Source organism: Aspergillus foveolatus (genome assembly GCF_047715535.1).
Source record: "Aspergillus foveolatus strain CBS 279.81 unplaced genomic scaffold BDW70scaffold_19, whole genome shotgun sequence".
Classification (NCBI taxonomy): domain Eukaryota; kingdom Fungi; phylum Ascomycota; class Eurotiomycetes; order Eurotiales; family Aspergillaceae; genus Aspergillus; species Aspergillus foveolatus.
Genome location: NW_027396083.1, coordinates 356,863 through 381,572, shown reverse-complemented (window position 1 = coordinate 381,572; position 24,710 = coordinate 356,863). Strand labels below are relative to the sequence as shown.

At 50.2% G+C, this 24,710-nt stretch overlaps 12 protein-coding genes across 12 annotated transcripts; 7 read left to right on the top strand and 5 right to left on the bottom strand.

The window, feature by feature from the left end:
• Nucleotides 1–425: 425 nt before the first annotated feature.
• On the bottom strand, nucleotides 426–2,501 carry BDW70DRAFT_36009 (zinc-dependent alcohol dehydrogenase). The gene is made up of 9 exons (XM_073743839.1): nucleotides 2,012–2,501; nucleotides 1,893–1,944; nucleotides 1,728–1,809; nucleotides 1,637–1,658; nucleotides 1,483–1,563; nucleotides 1,337–1,430; nucleotides 1,224–1,274; nucleotides 893–1,149; nucleotides 426–816 (listed from the first exon to the last, which is right to left on the bottom strand). The coding sequence occupies exons 1-9, from the start codon at nucleotides 2,241–2,243 to the stop codon at nucleotides 632–634; spliced, it is 1,056 nt and encodes a 351-aa protein (XP_073596820.1). The 5' UTR covers nucleotides 2,244–2,501; the 3' UTR covers nucleotides 426–631.
• A 105-nt stretch (nucleotides 2,502–2,606) lies between these two features.
• BDW70DRAFT_134870 (ADP-ribosylation factor family protein) lies at nucleotides 2,607–4,001 on the bottom strand. Its single transcript, XM_073736588.1, has 5 exons — nucleotides 3,577–4,001; nucleotides 3,471–3,509; nucleotides 3,318–3,401; nucleotides 2,933–3,256; nucleotides 2,607–2,884 (listed from the first exon to the last, which is right to left on the bottom strand). Exons 1-5 carry the CDS (start codon nucleotides 3,649–3,651, stop codon nucleotides 2,858–2,860), a joined length of 549 nt encoding a protein of 182 aa, XP_073596819.1. The 5' UTR covers nucleotides 3,652–4,001; the 3' UTR covers nucleotides 2,607–2,857.
• A 402-nt stretch (nucleotides 4,002–4,403) lies between these two features.
• BDW70DRAFT_149737 (actin-like protein ARP8) lies at nucleotides 4,404–8,872 on the top strand (the record flags this gene model as incomplete). The annotated part of the gene is made up of 6 exons (XM_073739057.1): nucleotides 4,404–4,446; nucleotides 4,507–4,585; nucleotides 4,657–5,065; nucleotides 5,121–6,736; nucleotides 7,304–7,596; nucleotides 7,659–8,872. 6 exons carry the CDS (start codon nucleotides 4,404–4,406, stop codon nucleotides 8,870–8,872), a joined length of 3,654 nt encoding a protein of 1,217 aa, XP_073596818.1.
• A 513-nt stretch (nucleotides 8,873–9,385) lies between these two features.
• On the bottom strand, nucleotides 9,386–10,217 carry BDW70DRAFT_35990 (uncharacterized protein). The gene is made up of 3 exons (XM_073743838.1): nucleotides 9,919–10,217; nucleotides 9,615–9,827; nucleotides 9,386–9,563 (listed from the first exon to the last, which is right to left on the bottom strand). The coding sequence occupies exons 1-3, from the start codon at nucleotides 10,049–10,051 to the stop codon at nucleotides 9,538–9,540; spliced, it is 372 nt and encodes a 123-aa protein (XP_073596817.1). The 5' UTR covers nucleotides 10,052–10,217; the 3' UTR covers nucleotides 9,386–9,537.
• BDW70DRAFT_134866 (dihydroorotate dehydrogenase 2) lies at nucleotides 9,919–11,332 on the top strand. Its single transcript, XM_073736587.1, has 2 exons — nucleotides 9,919–10,147; nucleotides 10,205–11,332. Exons 1-2 carry the CDS (start codon nucleotides 10,076–10,078, stop codon nucleotides 11,321–11,323), a joined length of 1,191 nt encoding a protein of 396 aa, XP_073596816.1. The 5' UTR covers nucleotides 9,919–10,075; the 3' UTR covers nucleotides 11,324–11,332.
• Nucleotides 11,333–11,716: 384 nt separating this feature from the next.
• On the bottom strand, nucleotides 11,717–12,903 carry BDW70DRAFT_35965 (triose-phosphate isomerase). The gene has a single exon (XM_073743837.1). It carries the CDS (start codon nucleotides 12,735–12,737, stop codon nucleotides 11,883–11,885), a length of 855 nt encoding a protein of 284 aa, XP_073596815.1. The 5' UTR covers nucleotides 12,738–12,903; the 3' UTR covers nucleotides 11,717–11,882.
• Nucleotides 12,904–14,538: 1,635 nt separating this feature from the next.
• Nucleotides 14,539–15,012, top strand: BDW70DRAFT_149734 (RpiB/LacA/LacB family sugar-phosphate isomerase; the record flags this gene model as incomplete). The annotated part of the gene is made up of 1 exon (XM_073739056.1): nucleotides 14,539–15,012. The coding sequence occupies one exon, from the start codon at nucleotides 14,539–14,541 to the stop codon at nucleotides 15,010–15,012; it is 474 nt and encodes a 157-aa protein (XP_073596814.1).
• A 513-nt stretch (nucleotides 15,013–15,525) lies between these two features.
• BDW70DRAFT_134862 (putative U-box domain protein) lies at nucleotides 15,526–17,327 on the top strand. Its single transcript, XM_073736586.1, has 3 exons — nucleotides 15,526–16,047; nucleotides 16,122–16,686; nucleotides 16,737–17,327. Exons 1-3 carry the CDS (start codon nucleotides 15,965–15,967, stop codon nucleotides 16,968–16,970), a joined length of 882 nt encoding a protein of 293 aa, XP_073596813.1. The 5' UTR covers nucleotides 15,526–15,964; the 3' UTR covers nucleotides 16,971–17,327.
• A 1,751-nt stretch (nucleotides 17,328–19,078) lies between these two features.
• Nucleotides 19,079–20,180, top strand: BDW70DRAFT_159304 (uncharacterized protein; the record flags this gene model as incomplete). Its single annotated transcript, XM_073740671.1, has 3 exons — nucleotides 19,079–19,088; nucleotides 19,144–19,271; nucleotides 19,347–20,180. The coding sequence occupies 3 exons, from the start codon at nucleotides 19,079–19,081 to the stop codon at nucleotides 20,178–20,180; spliced, it is 972 nt and encodes a 323-aa protein (XP_073596812.1).
• Nucleotides 20,181–20,212: 32 nt separating this feature from the next.
• Nucleotides 20,213–20,711, top strand: BDW70DRAFT_35901 (uncharacterized protein). The gene has a single exon (XM_073743836.1). It carries the CDS (start codon nucleotides 20,272–20,274, stop codon nucleotides 20,629–20,631), a length of 360 nt encoding a protein of 119 aa, XP_073596811.1. The 5' UTR covers nucleotides 20,213–20,271; the 3' UTR covers nucleotides 20,632–20,711.
• Nucleotides 20,712–22,013: 1,302 nt separating this feature from the next.
• On the top strand, nucleotides 22,014–22,598 carry BDW70DRAFT_149732 (acyl CoA binding protein-domain-containing protein; the record flags this gene model as incomplete). The annotated part of the gene is made up of 3 exons (XM_073739055.1): nucleotides 22,014–22,268; nucleotides 22,344–22,409; nucleotides 22,485–22,598. The coding sequence occupies 3 exons, from the start codon at nucleotides 22,014–22,016 to the stop codon at nucleotides 22,596–22,598; spliced, it is 435 nt and encodes a 144-aa protein (XP_073596810.1).
• A 159-nt stretch (nucleotides 22,599–22,757) lies between these two features.
• BDW70DRAFT_159302 (tyrosyl-DNA phosphodiesterase 1) lies at nucleotides 22,758–24,673 on the bottom strand (the record flags this gene model as incomplete). Its single annotated transcript, XM_073740670.1, has 4 exons — nucleotides 22,758–23,489; nucleotides 23,546–23,954; nucleotides 24,003–24,115; nucleotides 24,200–24,673. The coding sequence occupies 4 exons, from the start codon at nucleotides 24,671–24,673 to the stop codon at nucleotides 22,758–22,760; spliced, it is 1,728 nt and encodes a 575-aa protein (XP_073596809.1).
• Nucleotides 24,674–24,710: the final 37 nt, after the last annotated feature.

Genomic DNA, 24,710 nt, shown 5'->3' with positions numbered 1-24,710 from the left:
TTGCAGCAGTTACGTACTTTTCGATGACCTTGGGTGACGATTCGGGGTGAATGACGCATTTAATTGTTGGACTGTTGCAGAACACAGGCAGGCTGGAACGAAACGATGGCCGGTTGTGTCCAGTTCTCCACGAAGGATACTCGAGGCGGCTAGCTTTGGTTTTCAAGCGTCCGTCATATGCACCAATTGGGTTTGATACTCCATACGAGGGAGATGGTCAGGTAAGTAAGTGGTATGACGGAGACGTTTGAGTATACTGTATGGTATTATTCCATTAGCCTGGGACAACTCGCTCTTAGAGCTGGCTGAGCGAGTAATTGAGATTGCTCAAGCATAGCCTAACCATACTGCTTGCTTGAGAGTTTTTCCTCCTACAAGCTCTCGGTCATACCTGAACATCACCTTTGAAATATGTCAGATTCCACGTGTAATGCTTTCAAGGAATGTCTGCGTAGCCCAACTTCTTGTGGGCTCACTTTAGGATTCATATCGAGGGTTGCCCAACCTCCACGCACCACAAGCTGAAGATCTCATTCTAATAAAAGCCTTGCACCGGAACCTTACGCTGGCCGACATTACTAGGCAATCAGATGTCTAATTCATACGCTCAAACCCGGACATGTACTTCCAATCACTCCGGAATACGCATGACAGCCCTTCCCTCAATCTCAGATCTCCCAAGTCGCTGTATAACGTCGTCAATCTGATTGAATTCAAAACACTCAATATGGGCCTTCACCTCCCCAGCCACAGCCATCTCCATCAACTCTTCCATCTCCTCGGCCGTGCCGGCCGAGTTGCCCACGATAGTCATACCTGCACACTGTTACCTTCCAACCCGAAGAGCATCAAAGCCAGAACAAGGAGCAGTAGAGTATAGTGAGCAACGCACCTTTAACGATCATGTCAAATGGTGTTGCTGGCAACCGGAACGGCACATTCGGTATTCCCACACAAACAAGGACACCTAGCCGCCGGAGTAAGCGCATACTCTGCTCGTAGGCGGCCTCTCCATTCGCTGTGCAGATTACAGCGTGGGCACCAAGGCCAGAGGTTAGTTGTTTCACAGCGCTTTCGACGTCGTCGGTCTTGTAGTCTAGGAAGGCTGTGGCTCCGAGGGAAAGGCAGAGCTTTTGTTTCTTTTCACCACTGTTGCGTTAGGGTTAGCGACTTGTACTTGCCCTAGAATGATGTGTCTCTGGTTTAGATGTGTTGACACTTACCTGTCAATGGCTATAACTCTGAGCCCTTTCTTGACTGCAATTTGGACACCCCTAGCAAAAAGAAAATCAGCCCTTTCGAAGTGCAAAGAAGAAGCGAGTGAATCAAGCCGTACATGTGTCCCAGACCACCTCCGGCACCGGGAAGAACAATCCAATCCCCGGGACGAGACTTTGTTTTCATGATGGACGAATACATGGCGATTCCGGCTACATCACTCTCTCTTAGCACCTCAACACACTTGGTTTATAGTCAGCATACCACATAGCAGCGGCGCAGCTTCGTCAGGGGAGAGCTGCGGTGGGATCTTCGTTACGTGCACTGCAGGACTGACGATGTATTCTAGAGGATATCAGTAATTTACGGACATGGATGGCTATGGCCACTCTGAAGAGGACGGAACGTGAAGACGCACGTTGGAAGGTCCCCGGCACATTCTATTAATAACATACGTTAGCACCGTTAGAAATTGGAGAGTCTAGATATTGCAATGAAGACCACCATACCGCACCAGCATTCTTCTGATTCGGGCAAGCCGTATTATTCCTTTCGCATATCTCGCACTCTAGGCATGAGCTGTACAGCCACCTATAGATCCAGAAGACGAATCATTACCACTGTTTGCTAGTAACTTCATGAGTCGAACACTCGAGGAAAATAAGCACACATACCTAATTCCGACCCTCCTCCCCATCCAAGCACCTTCATCTACACCCTCGCCCACTAAGATCAAAATCAGCACTAACCCTCGATACCATATATCTTGCCTCTGTTCAGCGATGTTACCTACCTTTGACAACCTTCCCGACCCCCTCATGCCCCGCAATATCCGTCAACATTGGCGTCTCTCCGCGCACGCTGTGCACATCCGAGTGGCAGACACCAGAGAACTCGAGCTTGACGAGAAGTTCGCCTGCTGCGGGGGACGGGATCGGCCGATCATGTCTGATCTCGAGGCGGCTGGTGAGTGTTGCGCCAGTAGAGGGGAGAACGGCGGCGGTTTGGAGTTGGGTCGTTGCCATTGTGCTCTATACGGCTTGAAAATCTGGCTTAAAATTGGTGGCCTGGATGGTCCTGGGGTTATTGGTATTGCGGGGTAGATTGGTTGCTGAGAGAGGATGGGAGCACCGAGTGCTGGGAGTAAACCTGTATATGTTTTCTGGAACTTGACTGCAGGTAATGAAGGGTAAAGAGCTAATGTGATCCGTAATGCTGTACGTTCACCAGTCAATCGCCCTTAATAGGATAGTCCTATCTCATGACATATCCTGATAGGGTCGTATCTTCATGATAAGGGGGACCACCATGTTGGAGACATCTTGACAATTAGTGATCCTTGGCCTTCGATTATCTTCCAACACCTATTATAAGGCAGTTCGACTGATTTATACACCTGAGTATCATTCACGCATTCTAAGGCTCCGTAATCAGTTCCAACCATACTGAGAGTCTATGCCATGCCAAACATAAGAAAAGCCAAACAAAGCCAACCGTTATTCGAATCGATTAGGATATTATGCTGTCCTCAAAACTTCCACAACAAAAGGTATACTGTAAAACGACACATACTCCAGAGCTTCAAAAGCCGAGGAGGGGAATATTAGAAATTCTATCATACGACAAAAGACGCCAGCGCTCATGCGTTCTCGGACTGAAGGGTTTGCTGCGTGGATATTAGTACAGGCCACGTCGGAGAACGAGATGAACGTACCACCAGCCAGTCCATGCCCTCGTTCAGACCTTTACCGTCAATGGCTGAGCAAGCCACAATGCTCCAGTTCCTATCCCGCAGCTCACCAAGCTTTAGTGCTTCCGAAATTTCTCCCGCGCCCTTCGCACCAGGTTGATCTTGTTTGTTGGCAAATACCAGGAGAGCTGCCTCGCGGAGTTCCTCTTCATTCAGCATGGCGGCGAGCTCGTCCGCGGCCGTACCAAGTCTTTCGACGTCTGTAGAATCGATCACAAAAACAACCGCAGCGGTATTGGCATAGTAACATCGCCAGTATGGACGGATAGATGTTTGACCTCCAAGATCCTGAACAAATAATATGAGCGGAGCTCATTCAGCCCACCGAACAGTGGCGTGAAGTACGTACCCAGACGTTGAAGTTGAGATTTCGGTACGTCACCGATTCCACGTTGAATCCGATGGTCGGTATCGTAGTCACGACTTCGCCGATCTATGTATTCGAGTGTTAGCAGCGAAGTTGAGGCCATGAGTACTAGCCACGGAGACAGCGGAGACATACCTTTAATCTGTAGAGAAGAGTGGTCTTTCCAGCATTGTCCTGCGAAGAAAAGGTCTCAGCTCCTTGACCCCAGAAATGGCGATTGCAACAGAAATTATTGACGCACAAGTCCAAGAATGAGGATCCGAATTTCCTTCTTAGACCAAAATAGGGACCAAAGCCGCGATAGTGACCCTCCCATGGCTGTGTTTGTTTTGTAGTAAATGCGGCGATAGTCTGTGAAAGCCTTCAACGGAGACCGATCGTATAGAAAGGGTTCGTCGTCTCGGCGGGAAATAGTCAAGCGGATCAGTACTGTGTGATAGATAGAGATACCCGCGTAAGCCAGTCGACCTTTGAGAGGGAGAGCGTGTTTTGATCTCAGCGGAGGATGATCGATGAAAGTGATCCAAACCCCAGAACTTCGAGGAAGCTGACTAAATCGCAGGGGCGGCTGATCAGATGGTCAAAGCTTTCTACTCAATGTCCAAGACCCTGAGGTTTCGAAGTCGGGATTTGGTTAGCTATCGAGCATGTAAAGTCTATACTCTAATGAAGGTAGGGTCTTTTTCTGTTATGTTATGGCTTCTTTTGGTGTCAAACCACTATGCTGGTTGAAAATGCTTGTATAGTGCATCTCTATACTGCCTTAACGCTAGACTGTTTAGAGCGATTCGCCTCTGCCGGAAAGTATGGAGAACGGTCGGTGCCGCAGTTTGCCTGGATGAACGCAAGCACGCTCTTTCTCTATCTGCACCTCTTTCAATACTCAACTCTTTGTCACCCCACCATCTGTCTCTGGATTCGCTCTGTATCCCCCATCCACAGGAATTGATTTGGGGGTTTCCGTTAAGCGCGACGGACCCCTTGACCTGTCCTGATCCCAATAACGGTGATTCGGTCTCCGGCGCAAGTCAACGAAGATTATTCTGTGCAAACCACGAGCCACACACAATGGTGGGCAAGAAGTCCGGAAAGGCGCTCCTACGGGATGAGGGTCAGTATCCCAAATTATTCCTGTCTACGGCATTGAGATGCATGCCCTAACCTCACTCAGGCCTCGAAAGGACGGATAACAATATGGACCTCTCCAGTTGGCCTGTGATTCCCGCCATAAATCAGAAAAACTACTACACGTTCGTCATCTAATTCCCTCGTTTTATTACAGCCCTTCTGGATCCTGACTGACTGGTTATTTCGTCTATAGCGACTACCTCAAGCGCGACGATCAGTACTTAGCGTTCAGACTGCAAAATGAAGAGAATCGGAATCGGATGGCCAAAAAAGCCAAAGATCGTGATCGCGCCATGGCAATGGAAAAGGCGAATGACTCAGGGATAGCGGAACCGGAGGCGGAGATGGACGGTGATACAAATATGGAAGAAGCCGAAGAGGCTGCTACGGAAGCGATAGGCTCAAAGGTCGTCGTTATTCATGTCGGCAGCCAGAATCTGCGCATTGGTCTATCGAGTGACGCGCTGCCGAAAACCGTTCCTATGGTGATAGCGCGAAAGTCAACTACCAACGAGGCCGAAGACCAAGAGGAGCCTCGCCCAAAGAGGTTGAAGCTGGATGATGGTTCCGAGATGGAGCCGGAGAAGAAGTTCGGCCCAGAGGTATGTCATGATGTTTGATTTGATGATTAAGACCATTCGCCTAATCCTGTTGTAGTTCTCTTCGCAATATGCGACTATGATGGCCGATCTCAAAACACACATGCGTCAAAACAAGCGTCGGACTCTGCCGAACTCTAAGGAAATGGTAATTAACTATAACCGACGGACAGTACCAGAGACCATTTCAGAACACAACGATCCAATGCGAGTCGAATGGACTGAAATTCCAGACCCGGCGCCCGAATATATTGTGGGACAACCGGCCTTACGGATACCGGATGAGTCAAAGCCCCGTTACAAGCTTTACTGGCCGATAAAATATGGCTGGTGTAATGAGCAAGACTATGATAACAAGAGACTTCTGTTTCTTGACGTCTCGATTATCCTGGAGGATGCGATTAAGACCCAGTTGGGTCTCACAAGCAAGAAAGATTGGCCGCAATACTCTTGTGTGTTTGTGATTCCGGACCTCTTCGACAAGTCATACGTCACCCAGATTCTTGAGATGCTCATGAGAGAGTTCTCGTTCGCTCGGGTGTGCTTCATTCAGGAGAGCCTGGCGGCTACCTTTGGCGCTGGTTTTACCTCGGCCTGTGTCGTTGACGTCGGCGCGCAAAAGACATCAATATGTTGTGTGGAGGAAGGGATGTGTGTCGAGAACTCGCGAGTAAACCTGAAATATGGTGGATCCGATGTGACCGAGCTGTTCATCAAAATGATGCTTTACGATCACTTCCCCTACGAAGAGATAAACCTCTGGCGCAGGTATGACTTCCTGCTAGCCGAGGAGTTGAAAAAGAACGTTTGCACCATGAATGAGGCCAGTGTTTCAGTGCAGGTTTTTGATTTTCACCTTCGAGTTGCCGGTCAGGACACTCGTAAGTACACGTTTAAAGCATACGATGAGGTGCATCTTGCTCCAATGGGCATTTTCCAGCCGTCGTTGTTCGACAACTCGCGGAAGCTGAATGGACGGAGAAAGTTAATTGCGCGCTCTGTGGATATCTATGACGGCCAACCAAATGACCCAACATCCGCCGCTCAGTCAGAAATTCTAACAGCACTTGCCCCGGCGTCGTCTGCCAACCAGGTCAACGGCGAGTCTCAAACGAGTATCCCGGACGTGCAAGCTACTCCGAGCCGCTCGCAACAACTGAATGCTCTCAGCCGCGTGCAGGAAGCCGAAGCCACCCCTCGCTCGTCTGTTGTAGGCTCTCCCGGGCCCGAAAGTACCCCGCAGGCTGGAGGCGCCGCAACCCCTGCGCCAGCCGGACAGGGCCAAAACACGTCTCAACCCCGTGCTCCCACGATTGAGGAGCGAGATGATATCCTCCCGGTGTACCCATTGGACAAGGCAATACTCACCTCGATCATGCATGCTGCTCGTTCAGACGAGCGCAAGATGCGAGACTTCCTCGGTGGAATCATGGTCGTCGGTGGGGGAAGCCTGGTTAGTAACTTCCATTTGTTCTTAGAGGAACGTCTTCAGCTTCTTCAGCCGAGCTTTGCCAAGGAGATCATGATCGGTACGCCTCCAAGAGACCTTGATCCGCAAGTAGTTGTCTGGAAGGGCGCCAGCGTGTTTGGGAAACTCAGTGGGACGAACGATAGTTGGATCAGCCAGCTAGAGTACGACCGTCTAGGACACCGTCTGCTTGCATACAAATGCATGTGGGCCTACTGATTTTAAATTGATTTCTTCTACGGGCGTTCCTGGGCATGTCGGGTACTGAAAAATTAGAAGGTGCCTATTCATGATTCTATATAGCTTAATACAGTTTTGGATATTCTCAGACTTTTGCAGGTTATTACGATATAGATGGCACAAAATGCTCTAGTGTAAAATGGGCTACATTAGCAGAAAGCAAAACAGCTTTCGGGCTAACATTCCTTACTGCACCTGAGCAATTGTGCACTTAGCCTTAAACATCAGGCGGTCAAGTTGTGCAGAATAGCTCCCTTCAACCCCCAGTAAGTTTGCGCTGTGTTTCGCCTTATTGGTAATGGGATCAATCAATAACTTGCTCATTTTTCCCTACAGCACTTATATCCGTCAAATTCGCTGCTCAGGACGCTGAGGAGGGTGTTGTATGGGAATCTGGATTCCTCTAATTGACCTGCCCGCTTGAAGTATGTCCTTGCGCAAACTAGATCTGGGGCATCGAGTACCTAGCGCTGCTAACGCCGCATTGACAGTTTGCACACCACCTTGCTCCTTGACAAAACTGTTGCTCCGAGTAACAAGATTTACAAGCGCGAAACCGACATGTCGAAGTCAAAGGATAGCAGCTCCTCTGGGGGCTTCCACCAGGAATATATCGCTTCTTTGCGCTACCGAAATGATCTCCCTCCTCCCGATATGCCTCCGAAGTTCCTCGACATCCCCCACGAGGGCCTTGAGAGATTTCTCACTCCCGGTTTTGCTTCTAATCTAGGACGACGCGAAGAGCTAAACATTGACGTTGATGCTGAAGGTGGTATGCCAATTGACCTAGTCGGTATTCCGGGGTTGCACCTAGGCGACGAGAGTGGTACGTGAACAACGCCAGGCTTTTGCGCAACACTTAGCGGACTGACCTGGTTTCTGCTTCAGCAATCATGCTACCAGAGAACCCCGACCCAGTTGATCCGGCTGACCTGCCGCTACTCTTGACTCTCGATCAATTGAAAAATCCAGCGCCCAAGAATGCCAACGTCAGTTTTCTGCGTCGTACACAATATATCTCCGCAGGCATTCGCGCGCCCGATGGACCGAAGGTCAATACGCCTATTCGTCTCAAGCGCCTCGACAAAAAGTCCCAGGATGACCCTACATATATCAAGAAATATATCATGAAGGGATTCGATATTGCATACCCCAATAGCAAACACGTGGGCGAAGATACCTCAAGCCATATAAAAGGTCACGTTCCAACGAAGCTCGAGATGGATGCATGGGCCCAACCTGTCCATCCAGATAATCCAAAGCTGAAGCCCGTTGGATTTTTCCCGCTTGTTCCAGATTTACAAGGATTTCCCGACCCCGGAGGATTCGTGCAGTTCAAATTCGACAAGGCGCCCGTTCAGAATTCTGGCGGAAAGCGGGACGAGCGTATGGATGTTGCAGTTCTGCTACCCTCTGAGCCAGAGGAGCGCGTTGCGCAGGAGTATGCTACAAAGAAAGCCTTGCACAAGTCCAATCCTAGCTTGTATCCTGACCCCGGCCCTGTTCCATACGACTACGATCTATTCCTACCGGAGAAGAAAGATTTAGTAAATAACATTCGCGCGAGCTTGCAATTATCAAACCCGGATCGTGACAATGAAGACCTCTACACCAACGAAGGTCCCGACGATGCGAAGTTCCATCGCTATGATCGCCAGCGCACTTACGCTACCAACTCGCAGTCCCTCGGTAATGCCCAGAAACAAACAGACATCGCATTGACGCTCTACGACCCTGCGGAAGCAAAGGGCGATGCTGCTTCACAGACACAAAAAGCCGCTTACTACTACCCGATCATCTCGAAAACACGCCTCAAGCCTGAGCGCTCACGAACCATCGCCCAGGCAGGTCTCGCCCCTACTCAGCCTAAATCAAAGGAAGACCAGGTTCACCAAATGCAAGTTGTGGTTCGCGATCCGGAGGAGGCTGAAGTTTACAAACGCTCAACTTACCGCGCTGCTATCGATCCTAAGTTCGCTAAGACGATGCCTCCGCCCCCTGAGCCGGCTGAGGAGCCCGAGCCCCAGGACGCCGATGAGACACGCGCAGACTCACAGCCTCAGGTAGAAGAAGACGACGTCGATAAAATGAGCGATGAATGACCTCATTATCCCACCTTCCCCATCACGCTCTGTATTATCATCGCGACTAGAACGTTGAAAGCTTTCTATAAAAACCTCCTTCTAATGATTCTTGGCTCCGGCCTGGCTTGGTCCTTGACTCTTGTCATTGTGCCAATTGGCGTCAGGCGGCACAATCGTGTGTTCTGTTTGTTTGTGTGGCATCTACTGTACCTGGCGAATTGGAGTTCAGCGAAACCATGATGCTTTTCTTCCTTCTTTCTTTTATGTATTTGGTAGTTGTCTAAGATTATTTTCGCAACAACCAGACTCCTTTGGGACACAGCAAAGCAAATACATTCAGACACCATTCCTTGCGCCAGGTACTCTATAGTATACTGCATCTTTCGCACATGGAGTTTTGCCTGTTGTATTTTGACCGCCGTCACACACTCCACATTCTTGTCAAAGCGGTGTACTGAAGACCTCCGATTCCGAGCCCGGAAGTTCTATCGGAGTAGGCTTCCTCGGTTATAGCCTTACAAAGACGATCTGGTATTTCGGCGCTCAAGACAATTTATTTTTGTGCTTGCCTTGGAAGGTTAGGTTGAGGTCTGCAATTGGCTTTGTGGTTAGGCCAGTTGACTTGGTAGGCTGGTGAGTGGTTTAACTATCTTGCAAGCGCGAACATTTGCCAGACCCGAAAATTAGTCGCTACCGGATTGAGTTCCAACTGCTTCTGGATTATGATTTTGATTCGAGCGTTGGGGGAGAGGACACTTGCTAAAGTTGGTGGTCCACACAGGTCTACAAACTCGAAACCAATCCTGCATTCCAACACTACTATATAAGCATAGACGAAGCACCGGCGCAATGGCTACGAATTCTTTCCGAAAACTCAGTTTTACAGGAGCCTTTCGTCTGGGTGGTTGTCGCCGTCTCCCATTAACCTGCAGACAGCTTCGATTCGCCTCTGACAGCGGAGCCGCAGCGGCAACTACAAAAGCAACCGCCGAGTCAGCAGCCGAGTCAGCCAATATAAGCGTCAAAGAAGCGCCCAAAAAAGCCGGACGGGGTCTGCGACGCACAGTCCTGGGAACGTCGTTGGCGCTGACGCTGCTGGTTGGATATGTCTACGGGACGGACACGCGGGCGAGTGTGCATCGGTACGGTGTTGTGCCGCTGATTAGAGCATTGTATCCTGATGCGGAAGATGCGCATCACGTTGGTGTTGATACTTTAAAGATGCTGTATAAGTATGGCTTGCATCCAAGGGAACGGGGGGATCCGGATGGGGATGGGGCGCTGGCGACAGAGGTGGGTGGTTCTTTTATTGTGATGGAAGATCGAGGCCCTAATACTTATGGCGGATAGGTCTTCGGGTATACACTGTCAAACCCAATTGGCATATCGGGCGGCCTGGACAAGCATGCTGAGATCCCTGATCCGCTGTTCGCGATCGGACCTGCCATTGTCGAAGTCGGGGGTACGACACCCTTACCACAGGATGGTAACCCGCGTCCTCGCGTATTTCGACTTCCATCACAGAGAGCCATGATAAACCGGTACGGCCTCAACTCCAAAGGCGCAGATCACATGGCGGCTATCTTGGAGCAACGAGTACGCAATTTTGCCTACGCAAACGGATTTGGGGCATACGATGCGGCTAAGCAGCGTGTATTGGACGGCGAAGCTGGTGTGCCACCAGGCAGTCTTCAGCCTGGTAAGCTTTTAGCTGTCCAAGTGGCAAAGAACAAGGCCACTCCTGACGGCGATATTGAAGCCATCAAACGCGACTATGTGTATTGCGTGGACCGTGTGGCCAAATACGCTGATATTCTTGTTGTGAATGTATCGAGCCCCAACACACCCGGTCTCCGTGACCTTCAAGCCACTGCTCCGCTCACAGCTATCCTGAGTGCTGTCGTTGGCGCCGCAAAGAGCGTGAACCGCAGGACCAAACCATATGTTATGGTCAAGGTCAGTCCGGATGAAGACTCAGATGAGCAAGTCTCTGGTATCTGCGAGGCCGTCCGAGCATCCGGTGTCGACGGAGTGATTGTCGGAAACACAACAAACCGTCGCCCCGACCCTCTACCTCAAGGTTACACTCTTCCGCCCAAGGAGCAGGCAACGTTAACAGAAACCGGCGGGTATTCAGGCCCACAGCTGTTCGATCGCACAGTGGCCCTTGTGGCTCGGTACCGCTCCATGCTGGATGCGGAGTCGGAAACGGCCGGATCCGCCAAGGATTCAGCAGCGACCATAGCGCAAGCAGAGGCAGGCTCGGAAAACGTTCCTCCTGTGGAAGCGCCAAGCGGACTGCCGCGCAAAGTTATCTTCGCTTCGGGTGGTATCACCAACGGGAAACAGGCTCGCGCTGTTTTGGACGCAGGGGCATCTGTTGCCATGATGTACACTGGTGTGGTCTATGGTGGCATTGGCACTGTAACTCGAGTGAAGCAAGAACTTCGAATGGCGAAAAAGGAGTGAAATGCCAAAAAAAAAAAAAAAAAAAAAAAAAAAAAAAAAAAAAAAAAAAAAAAAACCAAAAAAAAAAAAAAAAAAAAAAAAAAAAAAAAAAGAAAAAAAAAAAAAAAAAAAAAAAAAAAAAAAAAAAAAAAACAAAACAACAATAAACGATAGAGTATAATGAGGAGTCGATTCTGGTCCGTAGATGATAGCCAACTGTTGCATGCACACCGGCCCTTTTCTGATCATGCAAAAGTACCCTGCATGGTCAACCCAGAGTAGATATCACATAAATCGACAGGCTGTACAGTATCACTGCATGTAAGCTTCATGAGGTCATATTGCATTGTGTGCTGCAGCACGGCTCGCAGGGAAATCAGAGCCGTAATTTTCCATCTAAGGAGGAGAAATATCGCGAAAAGGTATATCATGTCATCACATTATGTTCTATTTCAAGATCGTTGCACCACACGTGCTTGTATGCTGCTTCTTCACTCCGGTCCCGACCAGTGCGTTCTATGACTATCCGCCTGCGCCGTAAAATGCGCAATTAAGTTGTTCCAAAACTTGCTTTGATCCTTCAAGTAAGAGTTTCCTCGACTTCGCGGACGACTTTACGCACGCCCTCAATCTCGTGTGCGAATCGGCCTAGGAACATGCCGTCGACGGCTTTCCCCAGACCCCCAGGGCCCCACAGACCGGGACCAGCACTGCCGCCATACAGAATGCGAACGTCTCCCGATCTCCGGCCGATTAAAGCGCGAAGACCATCCACAACAGCAGAGATGTGGTCCACACTTGCGGGCTTAGGCTTTCCGATGGCCCAGACAGGTTCGTAGGCGAATATGATAGGTGCATCGGCCGGAATGGCATTCAATATCGCTCGAACAAGTGGTTCACATTCGCGTACTGCAAGTCCAACTGCTGCCGAAGCCACTGGACCAGGGGCACTGATTTCTCCAATGCACACCAAAGGCACCATTCCTTGTGCGCAGGTTGCGGCGGCCTTGCGTGCTGCCTGTTCGTCTGTTTCACCGAAGATGGAGCGACGCTCCGCATGAGCTAACTCAACGATGGAGACACCCAAGGAGCTAAGAGACAGTGGTGAGACTTCGCCGGTGTAGGCTCCCAGCGGTTCCCAAAAGCAGTCTTGTGCACCGAGCAGGAATGGGGCGGGAAGCGAAGGAGAATCGTCCTTTGGTAGCGTCGAGACATACTCCCTGATGATTTCCGCGCAGGGATAAATCGTAAGAAAGTCCGGGATTAGCGCGAGGAGGAGCTTGGATCGGTTCTCTGGGCGGACGATGTCATTTTTTGGATCAAGTAGCGCACGGCAGTATTCCAGAGTTCGAGACGGCTCGAAATACATCTTCAAGGAAATGAGCAGTAGATTTTTGGGCAGGACCGGGTAGGTCCGCTTCGTGCCGGTAGCCATATTCGCTGCAAGTGTAACAGCCCGTGTCTCTTCAATACGGATTTTCTGTCTCACTGTCTATCGCTGCCAAACCGGTTCTTGCTGGCTTGGTCAGATAAGGAGGGTCATGGGTTATGCTCGAGAAGTGGTGACACCAGAAGAATGATAGCGAAATGAATCGAATGTCGTTGTACCCAGACCAGAACAGAGCTTGCCAATCGCTGCAGAGTGTTTATTAGGGAATGATCCATTCTTGACGGTTAACAATCTCATTGGCGACTAGCAAAACCATTCTGAAAAGCGAGAGAATGGAGCTGCACTCGGTGGACTTACCTAGTGAGAGGAGAGAGACTCAAAGATCGTCCCACGCAGCGCATGTACCCATCCAATGAGGCTAATGCCCGGACAGTTGTGCTCCGCTATGTCGATGAGCGATGATAGTCTGGAGAAGACGATCCGGGGATAAAATGGAGAACAATGGGGAGGAAAAAGTGGACAGGCGGGGCGCTCTCTCAGGGACCATCGACGTATTTGAATTGTCGGACAATAGGCCAGAAGGCCAGAATGTCCAGCACGGTGATGAAGTTGGTCATGAGACTGATGACCCCGAGAGTTTGTGCGATTATAGGAGTGGGTATGGATCCGCTGGATGAATGTGGTATCCCGGGCTGTGCCTGAGCAGCAACAGTCTCCTGAGAGCACCGGGCAAGCTGAAAGGAGCCTCCCGAGCTTATGGTAATACCAATGTAAAATTACCGGAATTGTATGTTGACCTAAGCTACTGTGCCTGTTACGGCTGGTAAAATACGACACGGCGGGGCAGCCTCGATTGGCAGGTGGGGTAGCTCGCCGAGCAGAACTGCCTATGGCTCCAGAGTTGCAGTCACAGTGGATTACTCCATAGGTATCATGAATACTAGTGTCGCTGCTAATATAGCTCTGCGATCTATGCATCTGCCCTGGCACAGCACTCCTTGAATTGGGTGGCGCGGTGAAGAGAGGATGGACAATGTACTACTGGCCAGAGTAAGGATGGCGAGGCCTTACGTCATCGGACAGACAGCAAGCATCAACGCGCAATCTCGGGCTAAAGTGAGTTTGGATTTTCGGTATCTGATGTATTCGAGATCAGCATCTTATTGCAGGCAGCAGGCTGTCTGTAAGGAGCGGACCGATGCCCTTCAAGGCTAGCGGCTTGCCTATAGATTGTCGAAACAAGCTCCACCTGCGTTAGGGATAGACGGACGATTCAAGAGAGTGTGGTGGCGCGATTAAAGAGACGAAGGTCGACGCCAGGCTCCTAAAAGCCCCGAGCGCCTGGTTATTGATTGGATGGTACTTTGTAACCTTGCCATAATGGCGGCTGTTATTGTAGCAAGATGAAGGTACTCGCGACGGTTCGTGTTAATCTCCGCCTTCATAGATGTTAGCAGTGGATCTCCAAACAATCAATCAGAACACACCAATCACCCAAGAAATACACATGAAACTGGGCATGGGAGGTGCCAACCGAGCCAGCCATGACGCCAACGTGGAGACGACCAAAAAATCGCATGTTGACTGCTTGGTTCGGCCGATTTGAACCTGAGAGGCATCGGCTATCGTCTCCGCTCGAGTTGGGGGTGGTATCAGTGAGACGGCTGAGACACTGCAGTCAAGATATAAAAGGCCTCTTCATTTCCTCCTGACGCTGTCTCTCTAAAGTCTATTCATTCTATTTTCCTTGAACGTATCATCTCCCATTGATCTTCGCTACATACTCTACCGATACTCTATCAATTTCCAATCGTCCTTCAACTACTTCCAACTACCTCAAATCACAATGTCTCAGAGCCTTCGCATCGTCTTCGCCGCCGACGAGGCTGGCCAGCCCTATAAGGAGACCCTCAAGGAGGTCCTCTCCAAGAACCCCAACGTCAGCGAGGTCCTCGATGTCGGTGTCAACTCGACCTCCGACAAGACTGCCTACCCTCACCCTGCCGTCGAGGGAGCCAAGCTCATCCGGGACGGCAAGGCTGACCGCGGTCTCTTCATCTGCGGCACTGGTCTGGGTGTTGCCATCTCCGCCAACAAAGTCCCCGGCATCCGCGCCGTCACTGCCCACGACTCCTTCTCCGTCGAGCGTGCCATCCTCAGCAACGACGCCCAGGTGCTCTGCTTCGGCCAGCGCGTGATCGGTCTCGAGCTGGCCAAGCGCCTCGCCAACGAGTGGGTGACCTACAAGTTCGACCCCAACAGTTCCTCTGCCCCCAAGGTCCAGGCTATCAAGGACTATGAGGCCGAGTTCGCTAAGTAAATGTGGATTTCGACGGTCGAGAGAGGCTCAGGCGGGGCCCCCACCTTTTCTACTAGCATACACTCGGACCGAGACCGACTCTGCTGTATGACCATGTCACCGGGACATGTTTGGAAAGTCGACGGTGCTCGTGAAATCGTACACATCGACGGGCCTTCGAGGAATACCAAACCGTCCAGGCGTGGGGAGCAAGCCAGACCAACTCCCGACCTAGCTCTTGTTGTGCTTTCTCAGCGACGATTCTTTGAAAATGTTTACACGAGCCACGATACCACATAATCAGGAATAATTTGGCAGGCCAAATGATTTTGTGATTATTTACCCATGTTACCTTAAACTACAGGGATAGAGATAGAAATAAATGTTTCATCCTCTGCCGATCGACTTGTTGTGTATAAAGGCAGATTCACAGCGTTGCTGAGTCAGATGTAGATTCTGCGGGGATCGATTACTTTCGATCCCAGCTTCACGGCAAGACATTAAACACCACACCCGATCACAGAGAAGATGGCTTTTGCAATTCCCCTCGTGCTTCGCCGAACTCCTGAAACTGACGGGCAAGGCCCCTTCACTTGTCTGTGGTTGTTTGAACCTGCCTCTGTGTGCAGCATTCTCACAATAGCAGTATTCACACGAACGTCGGAACTGTCGTCGGAACTGTCATCGGCTCTAGCTGCACTTACACTACTTAGATCAAAATACTATTGACCAGTGACACCATACTGTCTCGATATCCATTGTCCTACGACATCGATCTTGAGTTGTGCGTGTGCTGTCGCTCTGAGACTACCTACATCCAATACTCGGAGCATACCCGGCTCGGTGGACCAACTGCCCCACCACTCTCCCGGAATCCGTTGAGCAATTCGACATAGCTCCTTACTGCCTCAAAAGAGTAACCCGGGTGTGGACTTTCCATTTCTTCCCTTCCGAAGCAACCCGGCTAGCCAGAATGTCGGACGAGTTGAAGAAACAGGGCGACAAGGCCTACAAGGAGGGCAACTACACCGATGCGGAGAACTATTATTCACAAGCGTGAGTCCAATTAATGCAGACAAATCTTTCTCTATAGAGTGTGTGGCAACTAAAGAGAGAATACGCATTTACAGGATCACAAAGAACCCCCGCGAGGCAGCCTACTTTGCAAACCGCGCCATCACGCGATCAAAGCTGGAGAATTGGGCCGGCGCCGAACACGATGCGCGCGCCGCCATTGAACTCTACGGACAAAAGTCGCCGTTCAGTCTAAAGAGTTGCAACTACCTTGCGCAGGCGCTGCTGAACCTCCAACGGCCGCAGGAAGCGTACGATGTCGCTATCGATGCATATCGCGCGAGCCTGGCCGTGAGAAACACCGATATGCCAGGCAAGAAACCCCCTAGCCAAACGGAGAACTTGTCGAAGACCGTGCTGCGCGCTAAGCAGCAGATCTGGGCCGCCAAGGAGTCTGCTCGCCTGCGCGAGATGAGCCAGACTCTGGCGATGATGGAGCAGCTGGTCGAAGCGGACTTGAACCGTGCGTTGGGCGATCTGCAGAGACAGCTGGATCAGGGTGAGATTGGGCAGACAGGGTTCTTGGAGAGCCAGAAAGAGCTGCGAGAGGATGCGGAGAAAAACATCCAGAACTTGAGAGACGCGTTCCGTATTGCATCCAACGGCGAAATTCAAGAACGGGTAGGTTATAGAATCCGCGTTTGATATTGCGCTGCATACTAACAAGCCAGATCGTCCCTGACTACCTCATTGACCCAATCACCTTTGAGATCATGCACGACCCGGTCATTGTGCCATCGGGCACTAGTTTCGACCGTATTGGAATACTCAAGTACGTTGAGCAATCTGGCGTGGACCCAATCACGCGGACGCCAATGACGGTGAACGACCTACGTCCGAACTACGCACTAAAAGCAGCGTGCGAGGACTTTTTGACCAAAAACGGCTGGGCTGTCGACTGGTAGTATCTGCTTGTCTAATCTTCACATAATTTTTCTTTCAACTTGTATATTTTGAGTATCTTTCTGGCCGTTTCGCATCACTGGCGTTGGTGGATTTGGATGCATGACATGCAGCATCTTCAACTATATACTGACGGGCTTTATTCTATATCATGATAGAACATGAGATTAGGATAACCACATTGGGGATGCCATGTTCTGTACTCATAACCCTCTGGTGATTCTCTGGTCCAACACTGCAGCGAGCTTAGAGCCGGGGGACACTACATTTATATTTATTTCCACAGAACACCTGCTTTCATGTTTACTTTTCTCCAGTATCTACGTACCAAAGGCACACCTCAGCCAACTGTATAGTCCATTTCAATCATATGATCTGACCATCAACGCTTTCTGTCACTATACAACCACAATGCTCATATTCTTCTTAGTTCTGCAACCAAATACAGTTCCCGAATCACCCTTTGATCATTGAATCATTGAACCGCCTAGGATAAATACCCAGAACGATGGCGTCCCCAAGATACCGCAAGTCACTCGCATCCCTGAGGTCTGAACGGAGCTCGGTTTAAAGTGATTCAGCGCCGCACGCATTCGATCTGTAAGCTAACTTGTATTATGACATTGTGTCCATTCAAAGACCTGACGATTAAGAAGTTAATTCCAGGACTGGAATATATACCACGGATCGACTAAACGACGCTATAAAGCTGTTCTTATCGCAATAACTGTGATGTTATCAGCCGTCGCAGGCTGAACATTTGCAATCAATATCATTGACATACATGATCCGCTTCGGGTTTCATGGTGTTGTGCTTCAATTCAGATCGTCCCAATGATGAATGGTCTTTCCGAGTCCAGGGTGGCCAGAAGGCCATCTGATCTCTCCTACTTAAATCTGAGTCATATTTACGAGCATTTAGAAAGCTAGTGCAGGGTTATTGCGCTGTTTGATTGATGCAATGCACCGTCTCTGAGAAAGGGTCTGAGGGGCATCTCAGCCCCGATAAGACGACAGATTCTGATGCAAAACGAGACGAAAAAGGGACAGAATAAAAAAGTAGCATGAGGAAGCACTGACATCTATAATGGACGGGCGCCAAATTCTTAACCTCCAGCCATTCCAGCTCAGACGTAGGTGCCTTCAGGTCGACAACCCTTGCACATACATTTGAGAGTCGAACTAAGCGACTGCGGACGGACAAAGTAAGACAACCTGACGTTGATAACATCAGCAATCCATTCATTAACACAATCAACAGCAATATCACTATTTTGCGTTTTCCAGGAACCCTGGCAACCGAAGAACAACCCTGGCCTCCACCATCCTGCACCGAATCGGTGTACCATCAGGGCGCTGGTCATGCGGTCCTCGCGTTGAATAGAGAATATGTTGAATAGAGAATATATGGGTGCCAGCTTGCATTGCTATTCGCTATCGCGGTTCCCTGAGATGTGTAAATGTTGCTTTGCGGTGTACATTGGAGGGTTGCATGCCACTGCATACGTTTCAACAGTATAGATGAAACATAAATAGGTAACGGGTTGAGAACTCGGCCCTCCAAGGCGTGTCAGGTACTATTATACTAAATGCTCTTGGCCATGGGACTGATCAGCTACCTCAGAGTGTAGAAATGTGGCCGCCAGGATTGCAGGACAACACGTTGCATTGCACCATGGGCCATAAACCATGACATGACAGACCAAGCATTTAGGCTTGATATAGCTCCTTGGTATATTCAGAATGCATTAGGATGGATGACGACACCATCTACTAGAGGCCAATTTTGATTTTAGAGTCAGCAGAGTGAGACGAACCTGGAGTATGATCATCTTCCCTTTTTTTTCTCACGCCCGATGCCCCGAACTGTTCCTATCCACTCAAATTAATGTCGACTCGACTGAGGGATGCTACGCTTACGGTCACGGAGCCGTGCCTCAGCAAGGCCTCTTCTCATCACAGGATAAAACCGCGGCCATGGCCAGGATACTCTAACCACTTACCTCTGGCATCAAGATGAAGCTCCTGCCACTTGAAAGCACACTACTTGTGATTGAGAGCCCTGTTCTTGTTCTGGCTTTGGACTTCGAGCCGGATACCCAGGGCTTCAATGTCCATGAGTACGTTAGTCTCCTTCGACAACCAGAGCACTTCTGACATGCCATGCGCGTACAGGAACGCCTCTTCCCCTAGCGCTAGACCTAGCCACCTCCCGGAGCGTTGTCGCCGCAGCTGGCAACTCATGGTGGACATCCTCGTACATCTACGCCTCAGACAACAGACCCTACTTTATCGTCTCGCATGTTGGAAACCCGGGGCCCGGTTACCACAGATACTCCATCCTCGACATCAGCAATCCCAGTTACTATCAGCAATAGGCATACCAGGGCTCGGAGACCGATCCCGTCTCCGCGCATATCAGCGGTGCAAATATCACGTTGCCAACGTACGGCTTTGAGGCGATGGACCCTGCAGATACCCTCGCTGCCATGCGGATGTGGAGTACGTTCGGTCTCGAATTCGACTTAACGTTTGAGCTTACTTCTCCTGCCATCTTGAACGGTGACTCAGGCACTTTTACTTGGGGTCCGTACCTGACGTACGAATGGACTCTTGTTGGGGGCATTACCACGGGAAACTTTGTTGTCAATAATACTCGGCTGACCATTGATCCCGTCCGCTCTCTGACCTGGTATGACCGACAAGTCGTTTTCGCCAGTGGATTAGATCCAGGCGGCTCTGCAGCATCGCAAAACTGGACTTGGTTCCAGCTGCACTACAACCGTCCCGAACATCGAAACAATAAGAAAATCTCGCAGTTTCGACCCTCTAAAATTTCCGTCTGGATCTGGGACTACGACTCCAACGCCCGCGTGCAATTCGCGACAGTTCACGGATCTGAACAGTTAGCAGGCCAACAGCAAGTCCTCTCCGTAACTGAGTTTACCCGGTCCGGCAGGACTTGGATATCACCGGAGTGTGGAGGCACATATCCCTTAGACTGGACTATTGCACTTCCGGACGGAACGAGGCTGTTCATCGAAGCAATCAGGGACGACCAGGAGTTTTGTAATGCGAGTCGGCCATTTCAGCCGACGTATGAGGGGTTCGTCTCGTCTAAGGGGGTCGACGGGGTTGGAAACAATGTTGGTGGGTTTGGGCTTGTAGAGGTTTGTTGCAGAATATATGATGACAGCGCTACTATGACATAAATCTGTATCTATCAACGGGAATGACTTTGGGCTGGGCTGGGCCAGGTCAAGTTAGATACCTAACGAGATTCGAATAGGAGTAGGAATCTATATGCTGGTGAACCTAACATTCCCGCAACTACAGGTCTCTCTTTGTACCTATATTGGCCAATGGCATTTTGATAGAGACAACCCTCGCGCTTTTAATGCTGTGACTTGCTCACTCTTTTTCCCTCTACTTGCCCGCGTCTACCAAGTGAGAAAGAAGCAACCAATGTCGGAGTCCATTGCGTGTTCCTGTATACTACTCCCAGCTCTCGCGAGGAAGGGGTCATGGGTTCATAATGTTACTACTTTTCCAGCCCCCCGTCCTACACAATGCCCTGCGCGAACTCGTTCGAACCTGGTTGCATGGGGCAGCTACATCGATGACCCAAAGATATACTCTCCGCCAATTCCACGCCATGCCTAGTGTATCTGCGGGTATCCCCAGACTCCATAATGCTGACGCAGCTTCTAAGAATAGTGTATCGTTGAATACCAAGTTCGGTTTGTCGTGGCGACTTATCAGATGAGTCTTGCACAGGATACTACATACCTGGCAGTCATTCTCGAGGGGTATAGAGCATTGAATGAATGTTGAAGAAGCGGAAGGGCCGGATGAAAACGCAGCTGCAGAGAGGAACAGGGAAACACTGATTGCGAGATTTCAACGGCCGCGAAACAAGCGGGAGGAAGATCATTCCTCGTTTGGTTGGGAAAGATTTGTGGGATGGAAATACGCCTGTTGATGCCGCTACTAGCCTGCCGTTATTTTCGATGCATGTCTGTCATATGGGCATCATGAATGTGAAGCGGGTGCTTTGAACGTATATCTCAGCAGCACACTAACTTGTGCCTGCCGCTTCTAGACTTAAGAGAGCTAGCATCCTGGGGACCTGGAAGAAATCAAATCGGCAAGCCAGAGTGACGGATTATCTCAGGCTTTCCGAGTCTGAGCTGGCGGCCGACTTCAACGATCACAATGCCTCATATTGCCTGTCAATACTTGCCCCATAGCCTTCACTGAACATGAATCAGCAGAGCACTAGCTTAAACAGCATTCTTTAGTATATATTCCTGAACAATTTCTGGAGTTAGGCTAGAATCTTACCTGTTATATCACCTGCACTTGTTAGAAACCAGACTCTCAACAATAATATACCAGCCATAAACATTTTGAAATCCGATTCAGTCCACGACCTTCATAGTCACTCATCACCCCCATGAGCCCGCAAGAGATGATCTTGGCCAATGCAGAGGTAAGGAATCGTGAGCCTAGTGCGAAGGGTAGATAGTTTTTGACCGGTCATATTCAAGCGCGATTTGGGCGCGACACTCGTCTTCCCCGCCTCACTGCCTATCAACTAGAATAAGGAGGTGATGAACTTGCCGTCCGTAGTTTTTCGTTTAGAGGTAGAGGGAAAGTTGGAAGTGTTATGACGTCGCCTTCAACCTCGGGAAGTTACTTGTCATCATGTGTTGGTACCTTGTGACCCAATATGGACTTAAACATGGAAATATGTATCTGACCGTGCTACTACGCAGCCGTTAGATAAGAGAACGCGAAACAAACAGTCGTAAAACCACCCTCAAGCATTAGAACCTTGCAATCAATAACAATTTGACACTCATAGAAAGAAGATTGGAGTAGAACAGCCCAGCAAGTTAGAGCTGACCAACCTATTTACCCCACCAAAACACCAACACCCCACCATTTTTCCGAGCCCCTTCTCCCTCAGCACAACCTTCCTCTATTCATCTTTCTTCCCTTCCGTCAAATACCAAAACCAGTTCCAACCAAGAGCTACCAAGATGTCCGTCCCTACCTTCACTGCCGCCCTCACGGCCTCCCAGAACAAGGAGAAGTACTCCGCCAAGGTGCAAGAGCTCGCCGCCGCCATCAACGCCGATGCCCTTAGCTCCGCCATCGAGGCTATCCTGTCCGGTGGCGACGATGCTACTGTCTCGGACGCCGAGCAGAGCAAAGCCCTGACTGCGGGCTTTGAGTACGCGACGGAGCTAGTCAAGGAGTTGAAGAGCTCTCCGGGGAATGATGATAAGTTGAAGGTACTTACTCCCCATGTTTAGTTGGGTGGGTTGCTAGGTGGATGAGAACAGGCTAATATTATGGCTTCGTTATAGTTGTATGCATTCTTCAAGCGCTCGAAGAACGAGGAGCCTGCTGCGCCGGGTGCTTTCTCATTTGAAGTTCGTCTTTACCCGCCGTTCCGCTTCCCAATATGATAGTGAATCATGAATAAGTGGTGGGCTGACAAGGAATAGGCCAAGTACAAGTACAACGCGTGGAAGGAGATCAAGGATATCAGCCAGCAACGGGCCCAGGCTCTGTACATCCAGAAGGTCAACGCTCTCCTCGAGTCGATCGGGACTAACTAACGGCGTGAATGCCATGATATCGGATAAGGGTTAGGGAGACTGGAGGATAAAGGCTGCATTGGATAAGATCTATGTCATCTATCTTTATGACATTACCGTACAATAGTTGACCGTGATGATGGAATGAAGCTATGCTGTTCTATGCGTCGTGTTATACATTTATATATCCACTATCCAAGTTTGCTCAAGCCAGTCGGGCTCGATATGAGACATGGTCGCACACCACGGCTCGTCCTGTGTGCTGTATGGGGTCAACGGTAAATCATACGGCATGCGAAATCCAATCAGAGCTGCCGGCGCTGCAGTGCCCACCTTCGACGAAGGGTCTGGTGTATCTTTCTTGAAACACGGCACCATAGCCACCGACTCCGACTGCTGTTGCTGCTTTCTCTGTCCCTGCGGCTCTGTAGTAAACAACTCCGGCCACACCAGCACCCCAATCTCCCAACTGCAGATGCGCACTTCGCCAGCCGCGTTAGCGGCCGCTCCCCACGCCTGCGTCGAGAGGTTCGCAGAGGTGACGAGCGCCCAATCAATAGTTTGCATGTGCTGGTCTGCGAACCGTATGTAGGTTTTTATATGTGGAGCTGCGCGACGACGGCCGGCGTCCTGTAGACGCTTGGGGGCCTGCCCCGACACGTCGCCCGCCCAATGACACAGATATGGCCGTAAATACTGGAGCTGCTTTTTTTGCGCGGCACTTCGCAGTTTCATGTGGATGGAGCCGCCGGAGCCGTAGCCCTTGAGCGAGCGCCGGATTTCCTCGGCTGTTGGGAAGATTACCGAATATCGCGGTCGGGCCTTCGTTGAAAAACTGGATGGGGCGAGGGCGTTGAAGAAAACGTCTTTTAGCCATTTGTCCGTCTGGCCTAAGGTTGCGATGGAGGATATCTAGTTGACAGCATTAGCATTTGGACTGTGATTGTTAAATGAAGATGAGATCGTACCTGGGTAACGATATGTGGCACTGTAGCTGTACCCCCAGCGCTTACATTTTCACGTAATGGGATATTACGCAGAGCTTCTTTCAAAGCCGGCCATCCCCATTTAGTCTTACTATCGCCATCAATGCTCGAGACGTCGACCTTCTGTTTAGAAGGAACACTCGCGATCAGAGCAGCCCTCACAGCACTAAAATCGTACTTTCCAAGCTGCTCAACTAATGGGCCTGTCTTCTTCACGCCATACGCCTTCAAGTAGGCAAGTAGGTCACGCTTAAACCGCGCCCCTGTGCCCCATGCAGTAGAGTTTTTGTCTTCATGACCGTCCGTGAGCGGAAGTAGAGGCGAGCGCCAAATTGCCTGACACATATCCCCCCAGTCGCCGGCAAGCATATTCGCGGTGTGAATCACAACCCTACTTGGTTAGCCTTGAGCACTCTACAATAATGGTCAAAAAACATACTGAGCGAAATCATCATGTCTCAGCAGAATCATCATCTTCGAGTGATGCGTCCCAAACGGTTCGGGCATGTACGCCACAATGGGCTCGACATTCGGATACCGCTGGCATGCTTTCTGAGACAGAACGACCATTAGCTTACTGCCCCATCCACACTTAGCCCGCCTCCATTGAGGTTACGAGAACAAGGTGACACTCACCTCAATTCGCACCCTATTCTCCGACTCCTTCTTCCATGACCCATGCACAACCTTCACACTCACTAGATTCCTAACATCCTCATCAAACTGGTCCATGAGGAAATCCAAATCGAAACAGTGATTGAATTGCCAGCATTCGCGGATGAGCGGGTCACCCAGGATATCCCGCAGTTTGACGGTGTCGTCATTGTTCCTTAGCGAGTCGCTGAAGTCGCTGATATGGTTTAGTTGGATAGGAGAGGGTATAATTTGGGGAGCGTTGGCCGTGTCAATGTCTTTTTGATCTAAGTGCTGGTGCGGGGAAATGGCCGAGGTGGTACTGACGCTGGGACGCCCGGAACGCGCCGGCGGGGGTGTTATAGAGCGGCGGAGGGAGGCAATATTAGACAGTGATGAGTTTTTGAGATTTTCTGGCTCTGGATGAGATGATATCTTAGGGCGTTTGGCCGGACGATCTACTGGATGGTCGTCCATGATGGCGGTCCATGATGGCGTAATTGGAGAAGGGAAA